The sequence below is a fragment of the Symphodus melops genome (assembly GCF_947650265.1).
Source record: "Symphodus melops genome assembly, chromosome: 16".
In the NCBI taxonomy this organism is placed as follows: Eukaryota; Metazoa; Chordata; class Actinopteri; order Labriformes; family Labridae; genus Symphodus; species Symphodus melops.
This window is the reverse complement of record NC_136706.1, coordinates 19,634,534-19,648,094: the sequence shown is the minus strand read 5'-3', so window position 1 is coordinate 19,648,094 and position 13,561 is coordinate 19,634,534. Positions and strand designations below refer to the sequence as shown.

At 40.4% G+C, this 13,561-nt stretch overlaps 1 protein-coding gene across 1 annotated transcript in view; it reads left to right on the top strand.

Annotated features, from left to right (window-relative positions):
• The first annotated feature begins 99 nt into the window (after positions 1-99).
• The window catches only part of cacna1bb (calcium channel, voltage-dependent, N type, alpha 1B subunit, b), a 154,526-nt gene continuing 141,064 nt past the window's right edge, over positions 100-13,561 (top strand). The window contains exons 1-6 of the mRNA XM_079364380.1: positions 100-383; positions 2,355-2,520; positions 3,304-3,616; positions 7,188-7,469; positions 9,969-10,074; positions 13,328-13,467. Of these exons, the coding sequence (XP_079220506.1) occupies positions 2,460-2,520; positions 3,304-3,616; positions 7,188-7,469; positions 9,969-10,074; positions 13,328-13,467 (902 nt within the window). The 5' untranslated portion in view covers positions 100-383; positions 2,355-2,459. The remainder of the gene's footprint in view (positions 384-2,354; positions 2,521-3,303; positions 3,617-7,187; positions 7,470-9,968; positions 10,075-13,327; positions 13,468-13,561) is intronic.

Here is a 13,561-nt window from a genome sequence, read left to right as displayed (position 1 = left end):
TGGTAGAATTTAAAGATATTACAGATCATAAATGGTCGTTAAAAGTCTTGCACAACGATGGTGCTCCCACACAGGTGTTTTCAGTTGTCTAATGGACAATGGAGTCAAGGTAAACATTTGAATACATGACATCTCTTTTGGATAAACTTCTTGAATTGACTTGCAGAGATCATCCCAAATATAATCATTATGTTTGTGTAAAGATCTTAGTGATGTTTTTACGCCAATACCATCGATAGCCATTTAATTAAAAACCTGACCCGTACTGAACAGCAATGCAACTACGGTATTAGCAACCCACTACCTAATTAGCATGCCACCTTTCAACTAACCACAGGCAAACAATTAAAATGCCAACCAGCGATCATCTTACCAAACACAAGGTAAGGAAAAAGTCTTCAGAGCTTTCAGGTAGACATCTTTCATCTTTAACGATGTCACTTTTCTCCCATGAACAGTTCATTAAAACAAACAATCTACACGGACAACAATCCAGACAGGTTAAAGAATTATGGCCATCCCAGGCTGCCACACCTTTGATGGCCCGTTTGTACAGACAACTGTTGCTTACCACCGTATCACTGTTTTTCAATTTCCTCGTTTATTGGAACAGCTATTAAGTAACAAAAGAGGAACTGTGGTAAACTAACTTTTCCTTATCCAGATTAGTTTATCATGAACTTATGGTAAACTAATAGCTGGTTACTTATTTTCCCTCTTGTAACTATGCCACTTTAAGTCCCATGAACTTGTTCTAAAAACATGATCTTTATCAGATGATGACGAAGAAATTAAGTCAGATTAAAGAATTATGACCACCACCGGCCCACGCATCTTTTAAGGGCCCAACTGTTGCTTACGACCATACCACCCTGAACACGCCCCATTTCTTTCCATCTCGGAAGCTTATCAGGATTGAGTCTGGTTATTACTTGGATGGGAAACTGATGGGAATACCAGGTGCAATAAGCCTTTTGATTTGGAGATAGAAAATCTGCTGATGTCACGATTATTCTCATTTAAAGTTGACTTTTGACTCAAAAATGATCCTTCTTGTTTTTACTCTTAGTTAGTTATGATTTAGCCAATAAAAGTATTGGCGTGGTTTGGAAAATGTGAGTAACCTCTTTCACATTGTTAATAATGGGATAGGCTAGGGAAGGGGTTAAAGTTCTCTAATGTGGACCCCGACTTCCTTCAGTCTTTCTGCTAAGTTGGTCTGAAGACCTACTTTTTTCCAATACCCTTGGAAAGGGGTGCAGCTGGATCTCCCTGTGATGGAGGGTAAGCATTGTCCACTAGATGGCAGTACAGGATCCCTGGATAAGTACTATGCTTTATTGGCTCTTGGTGTCCAGTAATTCAACAGGTGTTGAACATTGCTGTGAAGCTTTAATTGTTTGGAGCAGAATGTCTAAAACACTGTCTTGTTTAGCTAAACAAAGCTGTTTTTCAGAGTGCATTAAGCTAATTTAATCTAAATAACAGTGCATTTTCCTGGTTTAGAATTGAGATTAGCAAACAAAGTAAAACAGAGAGCTATGGGATGAATGTGCTTAAAAGGAGTTAAAGAGTAGAGTGCCTTGTTTTCTCTTTGAGGATTAGTCCTGCACATTGAGTGTTTTTTTTTACCATACTGTAAATTTTTTACAGTCAAATACATTACTTGTGAATTTTTGCTGGGGTAAATGAAAAAATAAATAGGCTACTTATTCCACCTGCTGTCAATCATTTCACCTGGAGGCAGCAGTCACATTAGAATAATGACTATATAGAAATAATGAAGCTTGCCCCTGGTGGTCGTATTCGTTCTTGTAGTTCATAAAGCTGCATGGGTATTAATTTGAGTCTGTTTCATAACAAGTTAAAAAACTTACAGCAGCTTTAAAGGCATAACATTTTCCACTAAAGCTGTGTACGATAAAGTGTTTCTATTCTGACATACCAAAGTGAAGTTTTCACACTATTTTACAACACGTGCCTTTTGAGCATTGCAACTAAAGTAAATCAAGAAACTTAAAACTTAAATCACTTCAGCTGTACTAACAAAACATTATGCTGAATATATCAGCTCTGGCACTAATGTGAACAACCAGCAGGAAGTGAGTGTCTATGTGCATCTGCGGGCCTTTTAGGCCTCATAAACTGGCCGATGATTGCTCCCTTCCTGGTTACCAGGGCGGATGGCGAAAGCAGAGCCATTAATCCAATGAAGAAAATTCCCTTTGAGCACTGAAGACTGTTAGTCTGATAACGCGGCTCTTAACTGGCTGAACAGGAAGCAGCCTTTCCGCATTCCAAGGTGGGAGAACATTTTTTTTGGTCTTTGGTGCCCCTGCCCCTGTGGATCACAGGGGAGCCTGCTTCTTGCAGGAAGACAAACATGAACTAAGATGGCGAAAATAGTTTACGACTCCTCTGTTCAGCTGGATATAGCTCAATGACCCTGGAGAGCAGTTATGAAGAGAAATGTACCTATCAACTCCATATGGGCCGAGAGAAGATCCACTGTGGTTTATGGTATGTAAATTCAGATTTATAGTAGGCCTACTAACTACTTAATGTAATTGCGTTAAAGTAGATATACCCAGTAATTACTGAGAGAAAGCCCCTTGCTTGACCTGTCATGTCAGTGGTTCCCAAACGTATGATCAGGGCCTATCATCAAGAGATGAAGTCAAAGGAGTAATGAGATGTTAAACAGGACTTAAAAAAGCTGTATGAATAAATTCCTGCTGTTTATTTTTTGCATTATTTGGTAAATTTAGGCGATTAAGTCAGAAGTGTACAGTAGGGGCCAGACACTGGAATAAAAATAGGAGAAAGCAATTCACAAAACCCAAAAACGTTCTAAATATTGAGAAAAGAGTTGAATTGCATTGCATTGCATTTGAAGAAAGACACAACATTTTCTAAATAAACAAATAGCCTGCAGACACTTGTCCCCAAAGGTTCCTTCTGTTTGTCGTTTATCATTCAATTCACATAAACTGAAATGTTTACATGTTTTCCCATTATGATGCCATCACATTTGATTAAAAAAAAAAAAAAAAAAAAGATCATCAGGTCTGATTGCTCAGTTACAGTGGCATTTATTTATTTATTTTCTATTCCTAGACACCCCAGATTACCAATATATTTATTTTTCAGTTAACATGGATTGCACGGTTAATTTGAACAGGTTCATTGCTTATTATTGTTATTATTGTTATTATTATTATTATTATTATTATTATTATTATTATTATTATTATTATTATTATAGCACGATATCTTCTACGTCTTTATGTTTTTACAAATCAGCGGTCCGCGCGGCCACATTAGGCTCCTGGAGGATGCTCACCCTGGGGGCAGAGTACGAGGACACCTGGGCACCATCACCTGACAGGAGTCGCAGTCCCGGTCGACAGGTACAGGAGGATCCGCCGGGGCCTGTGGGGGCGGATATCTGTGCTGGAGACCCGGAGGGTCCGTCATGGAAAGCTGTTGACACCGAGAGTATGAAGTATGACGCAGTTTTCCGCCTGGACGGTCTGAGCAGAGCGGGCAGGGGAGACGGAGTGCGTCAGGTTGTCAGGAGGCACGAGCTTCTGCATAGCACGCCATGGACACGAGGGTGAGACGTATACACTGATGTTTTTACACCCACAACTCACGGAGACTAATGCCACTTTGAGATAGACCAAAGACCAAAAGTGTTGTGTGCTCAGGTTACAAGCAGGCCTTGAGGGCACATCATTACCGGCAGAATTGCTGCTTTGTGCTCCTTAAAATGAACTGTCAGGGACCATTCAGCCGAAGGTAGCTCTGTGTTATTATGTAGAAATATTGCTTGTTGTAGTTTAGACCCTACTGTGGATAAGACAGCGGCGACAAACCCTTCAGACATTTTTAAATTACAAATAACTGCGTGACATTAACATACATCAGCAATAAAAAAGTGGAAATAGACTCAATTAAATTACCCACTGGTTTGTTAATTACCTGGAACTGTCAATTTGGCCGTCGCCATTTTGTATTTTTTGAGCCAACAGTTACTGTAATTGGACAAGGGATGGTTATAGATTTCGTACCTCCCTACTTTGCTCGACAGGTGACCCTGTTCGTTGAAACCAAGTTACAGGTAGTCACTTCCTGTAGGACATTTGTATTAGGCCTACTCTAAGTTTCGACACTTAAAATAATTAGGACTTAATTGAAACAAAGGATTGTGTGGAACATAATTGAAAATGACTAATGCAACAAGTGCTGACCAAGGACTTAGGCACTCCTGCATCAGCATCACTTTTTGAATCATCGCCTTTTTATTTTCGATTTATGACTTAACACAATAACACAGTCACTCATGTTTCTAATGTAGTTCTAACAAAGTACAGTTACAGTTGCTGCAGCAGTAACTTTGCCCCTTAAACCTGGCCAGCAGGGGGCGACTGCAAAATAGCTCCAAAGCAATCAGTATTCTTTTACATTAAATGTATTTTTTTTAAATTGCACACCAAACTTTAATCATCATTATCTCCTCTGTCTTACTTCATAATCCCATATTTGTAATTTTGATAACCATGATTCAGGAATGTTTAACAAAACAGTACAAAACTGAAATACTGAGGATGGATAATTTGAGCAGATTTGTAACACTAACAGGCCACTAATAGAGGAGGACCTGTGGCCTGTGTCATATCACTGTTAAGAAAACAGCATCTTTAGAAAACAGAATTTGATTAACATTCAAAGAACCTAAATACCCCTTCAAAGTTTCTTTATCCCAATGGAAACTTGATTAACTCAGCAATACCAGAACAAGACTTGATAAATATTGGTCTTTTTTTGTTGTTGAAGACAAACTAAACCACTAGATGGCTCTTCCTCTGTGTCAGATGCATTGTTGTTGTTTTTTTTTTTACTGATGTGGCTCATGATGATGTTAACAGAAAGCAGTTTTTGATTTCTCAGATGCTGAATAATGAAAGGAAAATGCAATACAGGATCAATTCATAACGGTACACTGCTGTGAGTAAGTTAAAAACCATTCCAGAAGGATGTGTGGGGGGTTCATTTATTTTTAATATACAGACCAAACAATATGAGTTCATCAAGGTGAAACAAGGTAAGTCTGAAATCTGAAGGTTCGTGTTTCAGGTATGTCCAATTGTTTCACGATAATGAATAAAATAAACAGTTTGATTTGACACTGAATTAAAACAAATGTGGTCTGATAAAGTAACATCTGCCAGCACACGATCTGAGATTTTGCTTCCTTGCCAAAATGAATGACTTAAATGGTGTACCTTTGCGCTCTGAAGTTGTAGTTTTCATGTGCTGTTTGACTGAATAAAGAAGAACAGCAACATCCTGAAAAAAAAGAACATGTCCAAATATGAGGGAATTATTTACAGCTAGATGAAGCTTGTGATACTGTATCCTGCAGTATTTTTATTATCAGTATGACTATGCAAAATGAAGACAGAACGTCAAAACTGCTGAGTGGAAACTGTAGTCAGCTTTAGAATAAATGGATCAAGTAAAACAAATGTTTTGATGTCACATTTAATTGACTTTATAAATCTTATTTAAAAGGAATCGCCATCATCTCCAGTAAACTCCTCTTACAAAACCGTCCTAACTAGGATTACTGTTTTCCTGGGGAGGCTATTACTGGACTTTATTTGGCTTTCCCCTGTAGCCACTATAAACATGGCTTGTTCATCTCCGGCTATGATTATTAACTAACTAATAATATAAACAGAAATATAAGGGTTCATTAAATGAATGAAAACACAACCAAGAACAACAATTTGACCTGTTAAAGTAAAAAAAAAGTACACAGAAGTCACATGGACAAATATATTTTTGTGCTAGAACTAAGTAGGCTATTGAGGGAAATATTGGTAAAAAAAACATGAACAACTACAGTCCAAGTGACCGGGGTATTTCTTGTAACAGCTTCTCTGAACATTTTCTGAAAAAACAGCATCAATGCGTTGGTCATCTCTGTCTGTATCAAAATCATCTGCTTTATTGGACGAGTAGTCTTACACTTACCAGGAATTTGACACTGGTAAACTATGCTCTCCATGTATAAAAATGACAACACTAAACAATAAAACACTTAAACAAAGTCTAAATATGACAATTGTCTTCTATGATGATGAAGCACAACTAATAGCCTATAAAATGATCATCCTTTTGGTAAGCAAGACCATTTAAACTTCATGTTCCTCAATTTTTATGAGCTGTGCAACTACATTACGTGTCCTTCCCCAAAAGCAGGTATTTGTTTTGGAAAACAAGGTAGGTCTGTGAACGTGTTTCTTCATCCGTTAGGTGTCTTTGTGCTGACATTGAGTGAGAGGAATAGACTTGTTGTTTAAACATTTAATGGCTTTGCGGGATGTTAAAGCGTGTTTTATAAGCTGTAATCCTTTGTGGAGAAAATATGCTTCAGCCTTGTTGATGCTTAAAGAAAGATTGATTTACTCTCATGTTTAATCCCTCGGGGCTTTTTTTGTGAACTTCATTAGTTTTACTGTCTCTTGTAACCATCCAACTGACGGTGAGCGCGTCTGCACGCTCCAGTCACCGATAGGCTCGTTTTGGTCACATGCGCTCTTCCTTATTCCACTGAGGACTTGCTTTATAGCCTTCAGCCCCCATACAGTGAGCGATCAAACAGAATCACAGGACTACAGCTCGTCTTCGATCGGCTTGTCTCATCTTTGATTTAAGCTGGGACAGGGAAACAGCGGGATTTCAGTGTTTTTTTTTTCTGACGCTTCTTCCAAATCTGGCTGACACCCTGAACGTTTCAACTGGTGTTTGGATTCTGACGCGATGCTGTCAGGATTTTGGACAGAGACAGGGTGGTGTGCTTTCATTTCAGCGTGATTTTTTTCCCCCCACTCAGATGATTCAACAGCCTGAGTGGAGTGAATAATCTTACAGCTAAAGTGTTTTATTGCTTTAAACTTTTATATTTTAAATGGCACTAAAGATGAATGAATGGAAAGGATCCAGAGAACATGGTTTTCAATGATGACACCTTGTTTTTTTCTTTTTTTTCCCCAAACGCTTCACATTCTAACGCTAAAGCTGTTGGTTTGGATGAAGTGTGTTTGTTGTGATGCGTCTATCCTCCGTTTCCAGTGACACTTCTTTGGATTTTTCCTTTTGGATCTGTGCGTTTCCAGAATGGCTCGCTTCGCAGAAGATCTACCCACCCGCTATGGAGGAAGCGCAGGCAGCGGAGGGAGAGGAGGAACACCGGGCGCTGGGCGAGGGGGAGCCCGGGGTGGTGGCGCTCCGGGTGGCCAGAGGGTGTACAAGCAGTCAATGGCCCAGAGAGCCCGGACTATGGCCATTTACAACCCGAACCCAGTCAAACAAAACTGCCTCACTGTCAACCGCTCCCTCTTCATCTTCCGTGAGGACAATCTCATCAGGAAGTATGCCAAGCGAATAACAGAGTGGCCATATCCTTTTTGACGCACAGAGCAGGTGCATTTGTAGCCATGAGCAACACACACATGCACACATGAAAAGCAGAACAAATTAAGCACAGTCAGGTCTGTTTGCAAATATGTTATACTGTAAAACATTCGTTTTGGTCTTTCGGTTCTTGTTCAAATTCCCGCCCTTGTCGATGGATTACCGGATATTTTCGCCTATGTGGAGCAGCGACCGGGTTGTCAGTCTTTACATCTCTCTGCGCGTCACTGCCTGCACCTGTCGCTCCTCTTATCTCAGTTCAACATGACACAAAGATGCTTTCTCAATTGGTGCGGGCAGTGAAAAGACTTAACACCCGCCCATTGTGTTTCCTCTTCTATTCCCTGCTCAATATAGAGCCCCTAGGCGTCTTTATCGACTGATAAGTTCTTTTGTCAAAACGTTAGCTGTAAACGGTCAAGCGTGCACTGACAGTAACCCCAACGATAGAACACAACGATCACACATCGGTATTGATTGAACTGGACGTCAGTAAATAGCTGCGTGCGTAAAAGTGCACTGTCTTGGTAGACTGAGCTTCACCTAACGCGCGCTCTTCTGTCAATTCTTAAGAAAAATTGCAGTTTATGTTGGTGTAAGGAGAAAGCTGGTTCGGGGTTGTGAAGTACCGCCTCGTTGTCTTAGTTAGGAGCTCTCTCCATGGTGCTGAAGTCGCCCACGCTCACCGCTGCACGCCACTCTACAAAAACATGCCCACTCCAATGAGTCGAGTCATGGTCATTCTCCAATCTTTGTTTTCTATTTTAGTTGAAATCACATTTTCTGCATTATTGGGAATGCTTTCAAGCCAATTTTACTCAATTCTGGGCTAAAACAGTATGCAAGAATAAAGTCAAAGCTGTATTAGTATGCAACAGATTCTCTTAGGAACATTAAATAAGAAAACACAGAATTCTTTTTTTTCTGAAAACAGGCATAAATAAATACGCCATTATAATTTTGGTGCATTTTTGCTGTAAACGCTGCATTTGTATTCAGTTGTAAATCTAAATATGCTGTCCGTCTGCTTTAAAGCCATGTGGGTTATCTGAGAAAAACACTTGATGCCCGTGCAACAATATGTTATCCAATGAAATGCCAGAGGCGTGAAAGTCTAAGTCTGTCAGCAGGTGATTTGTCCTGATATCATTGAAATCGTTGACTTTTTTGAAACATTTCAATCAGAAAAAAACAAGATTCAATTACACTTTTTTGTAAAGTTATTTTTTTTCGGTAGGGCAAATAAAAAGGGAGAGGAAAGGTTGGAAAGAGAGAGTGGGGGATTTCATGCATCATGAAGCCAAGGTCTGATTCTAACCCACAGCTGATGCGATGATCACTATAGAGGCACACGACAAAACTGCTGGCCCAGATTAGATGAATCTTTAAAGCAGCATTATTTTGCAGTTAACAGAAGACTGCTGTCTGTGACAACATTACATGTAATCGAACAACAATAGACTTCCAAGTGCAAAGGGGCAAAATAAGTAAAAACACTTTTACACCTCCAGGAAATAAAGTGAATAAATAAATATATTTCAATATTTACTATCAGGGCAATGGTGAATCGTTGCATAAGCATGTTAGTTTAGCATCACATGTAGAATAATTCTATATCTTTGCTCTAATGGTCATAAGCTCTGTATTCCCTCGCGGTTCATGGTGCCTCAATAGGCCCTGACCCGCGGGCAATGACCCAGTGAAAATGAATTGCAGAATGAGCCAACCATTGAAAATGGTTCGAAATGGTCAACCATCTGGAAGGATCATGGGCGCATATATAGGATGCTTTCTTTCTAGAAAGCCTTCAACAGAGCATGATGGGAGTTTATGCTTTAGTGGACAATGTGTACAACTATAAGCATATCAGCACTTTTTTTTTGTTGCGACTTACCAGATAATTTTCTATTGCGTCCAATTTAAAATCGTTTGCCATGATGATTGGGCAGCTTGATTTTATTGGATTAAAATCGGTTACCAGCCCGTTTTAAAGTTTTTTTCCTGATAAAAATAGGCCCTTAAATATTCCATAGGCTTTTTAATTAAAGCTGTTTCAATAAAATAAACTTTTTCTCATCCTTTTTTCTATTTACATTTCAACTGTTTGCATCCAGTCATTTAAGTCAGACTGTGTTTGCCAACATTCCTGTCTACCCACCTGCAGGCAGTCTGCTCTTTAACCATTTCCCATGAGTCTCCCACAAGCTAAAGCAGGCAGGCTCGTGTCACAAGGGACAGGAAGATGGATGAAGTAGGCGAGGAAAACTATGTCATTTTCTACCTTACGCTGTCTTGTGCATTTTTCCTGCATGCCCTGCATAGGTCAGGATGTACCTTTTCATGTGTTTTTAAAGGAGCGGCTGAGACGTACAGTTGGATACTTTGAATATCTAGTTTACTTGTGATGCTTTTACAAAGTAGGTCATCGCTGTGACTTTAATGAAAATGCATCTTCACTTTCAATTGCTCCTTAACTGTCACACTCCATTTGAGTACATGATCCTTGCAACGATTATCGCCAACTGCATCGTCTTGGCCCTGGAGCAGCATCTACCTGCCAGTGACAAGACGCCAATGTCAGAGCGACTGGTAAGTGTTTCTTTTTTTGCCTGTCTTAGAGGTCATCTTCCATTGGTCAAAAAATATTTAAAAAAACAGAGAGTTAATGAAAGATAATGAGAGTAATCAAAGGTATCATCATAGCTTTGAATTCCTACCCCTTGCTAGAATAGCCATTGCCCCAGTGATACAAGGCATTGATCTGCAACACGCACAGTTAAAGCAGCGCGTTTCACACTTTACACTTTTGATACCCTGTGTGTTTGTCCGTATACTTTCCAGCCAGTCTACATGTATGTCTTGTAAGTCAGCAGATCCTCTCTATGGTCTCGCCGCTCCACATTGCCATGCTGCTCACATATGCACTCAGTTTAATCCAACATTTGAACTCTGACAGTCATGTCACTTAGCTAACCAGCCTCAAAGAGAAACCAGAGAGACTGCAGCACAGAGAGGTCAAGTGGCATATCCCGCCCGTTTACAAGGAAACCTAACAAAACAAAACAGGAAAGCACGTGGCTTTATGGTTCAACACTTTTCTGTTCGTGTTCTGGAGGGTGTTGCAGCTCAGGGGGAGTTTGTCTTTAAATAGAGACTGTAACAAAGAGCAACAGCTTGATGTGAAAAAGTCAATGAATTCATATTTAACCACCTGCTTGTCATACAGTTTGTGTCTGTGATGCAAATTCAGCAGTGAAAATGTTACACCGAGGAATACAAAAAAAGGTAGCGTTCAGCAGCTGAGAAAGTGATTACAGTGGTAGCACAAAGGGGAAAACAAGCATCCTCTCCCTGCCTCCTCCACCTTGAGGACGTAATACAACAAGAAGTCTTTTAATTAGAACAAGCGATCAGCTATTATTTATGAAGCTCTGTCAGCAGAGTAGGAGGCGCGCTGTAAGCGGAGGCGATGATAGAAGCTTTTCAAGAAGAGTATTTCAGATCTATCGTATGGCTTAAGCGCTGCTGTTGCTTGGGAATTTTTCCAGCTGGGAGTGTATTTATAATTAAAGAGTGTTTTAGATGTATGTATAATAGATGTTAACACACTACCAGCATAGACATTTATCCTGACAGCCCTGTCGTTACATAAGTCCATATTGTTTTGTCTATGAATCCTGTCTTTTTACAGCAAACCTTCAGTTATATTCTATAACTCACATTGGACGCTTGTCATTTTTAAAACCTCGCAGGCTCCCACATCTTCTCTTGTTGGCCAGGAGCATCTCATCTGCTTCTGCACAATAACAACAACAAGATCATTTCACTACCACAGGCTTCATGTTTGATGCAGTTACTCTGGTTCAACATATCCATTAACACTGATGTTTACTATAGTCGGCCAGTACAACAGAAAAGGTCACTTTTTCTTACAGTGCACAGGCCTGTCACACCGCTTTTATCTGATTGTTTATGGTGGAGGCTGGATGATGCTGGGGGTTGGGGACACAGTTTGTCAGGTTGTAGTATGCTGGGAGTGAGAGAGAGAGAGAGAGAGAGAGAGAGAAATGGAGGGGGAGCGATGTTGGTGTAGGCGTGAGATATCCTCTGCTCATGCTGTGCTCTTTGCCCCAGGCTCTTGCAGATATTAATGGAGGAAGGAAAAAAAGTGTCATGTCATACAGCTTGATCCAGCTGGCTTGGTTAAAGGCAGGACCCAGGGTTAACATATCCACACAGTGCAAACAAAAATCTCACCGTTACACACAGCTGTTATTTCAGGGAATAATGCAATGGCCAAATCGATAATGTCCAGTGCAGTATGCTTATTCTGTCAGTGCAGTGCTGTCATGGAATAATATTCTGCTTTTCAATTGCCAAATGAGACGGGCACTTAACAAGTCAAAGTGTCCCTCTGGAAACTCAAGTTACCCCCAGCTTTCGTTTTAAACATTTCTGCCCACATGTCACATTACACCACTGGCAGAGCCAAGTGCCACCTTTTCCAAGCCGTATTCACTTGTGGTGGCTCAAAAGGTGGACTAAGAGGCCCCTTTGTTCTATTTATGATTTTCCTTTTTGCCCTCAAGTGCCAAAATAACTGCCCTGTTGTCACACCAGAGCGGCAAATGACCATCCAAAGGTCCTCCTTCAACCTGCTGTAGGATGTCTGATTTCTCCTCCATGTCAGTCACACCACTGTTCTGTTGGACAAAAGTCATGGTTTTCATTATTGTCCTTTTCAGTTCAATTCTTAATTTAGCCCTTGTGTCATGTAACAAAAAGTGACTTTGTTGTTTTCCACACTGATCAGAAGAGGCACCTGTCTCTTGCCCCCTTCCTCAGTCCCAATCGGCCATCTGGTTGGCTTGGCTTCAGTTTTTTCAAAGTATGCTTTTGTACAGCCCCAGTCTCAAGTATATTGACTTCTCTTTTGTCCCATAGAAGACACAACAAATTCCAAGCCCAACCTAAAATATTTACTTAGGGCGTTGGCCCCTCTAGTTTGTCCCAGTGCTTGTTTCAAATGCCCTCCAATAGTTGTATTTCCTCTTGTGTTGTAGCTCAAACATCGCATGAGAAGTGCCACTGAACAGACCTTGCCTTGTGGATAGTCCAAGTTCCAACCTCGCAAGTAGCATCCCTTTGGGCTAGCCTAAAAAAACCTTATAGGCCCTATTAATTGATCCTTTTAACTTAATTGAATCATATAACATTTCTGCTGAGGCATTTCAGTTTTAAAATGCTTCTGTGTTTATCCCAATCAGCCCTCTTCAGGTCTCAATTGGCCCTCTTTGTACCCTAAATGGACTGACTTACTGTAGCCCTATGGTTAAGGGCTCCTTTACACAACTCCAGTCCTACTTGAATCAGCTTCTCTGTTGTTGCAATGAGCCATAAATAAAGCCCAACACCTACCTAAAACACACGCTCAGTTCTTCTTTCTGGTCCTTTAAAGAGTGTTTGCACACAGCTGATCATATCTAAGCTGGTTTTTGATTCATATAATTCAGTTCTCCAGGCGTATTTATATTCCTAATTGTGTGCTTCCAATTAAAGTTTAATAGTTTGCATACATTCCCGGGGCGCCATTGATTTAAGTCATTGTGTGAGTGTCAATATTTGTTTTCACAGTATTACCTTTATTTTTATGCAAAGAATGAGGTTCCACTTCCTGCACTCCCTCTGATACAAAAAGAGGAAGGAGCCATGTTTTTTTTCTCTCTCTACTTACCCCCCTTCTTCTTCACTTTATGCTTCATTAACCACTCTCTTACCTCCAACAAAAAGATGGTCCTCTGTCACTCTCAACCTCTCCCTGATTCTCTCTGTCTTTCTTTAGGATGACACAGAGCCCTACTTTATTGGAATATTCTGTTTCGAGGCTGCCATTAAGATCATCGCCCTGGGCTTTGCATTTCACAAAGGCTCCTACCTCCGCAACGGCTGGAATGTAATGGACTTTGTTGTCGTCCTCACAGGGTAAGTCTGTAACCCGCTGGGTGTCAGCCAGAGATGAAAGTCATAAGTGAGAGAGTGGTTTCTTTTGTGTGTATCTGTGATCGCCTTGAGAGAG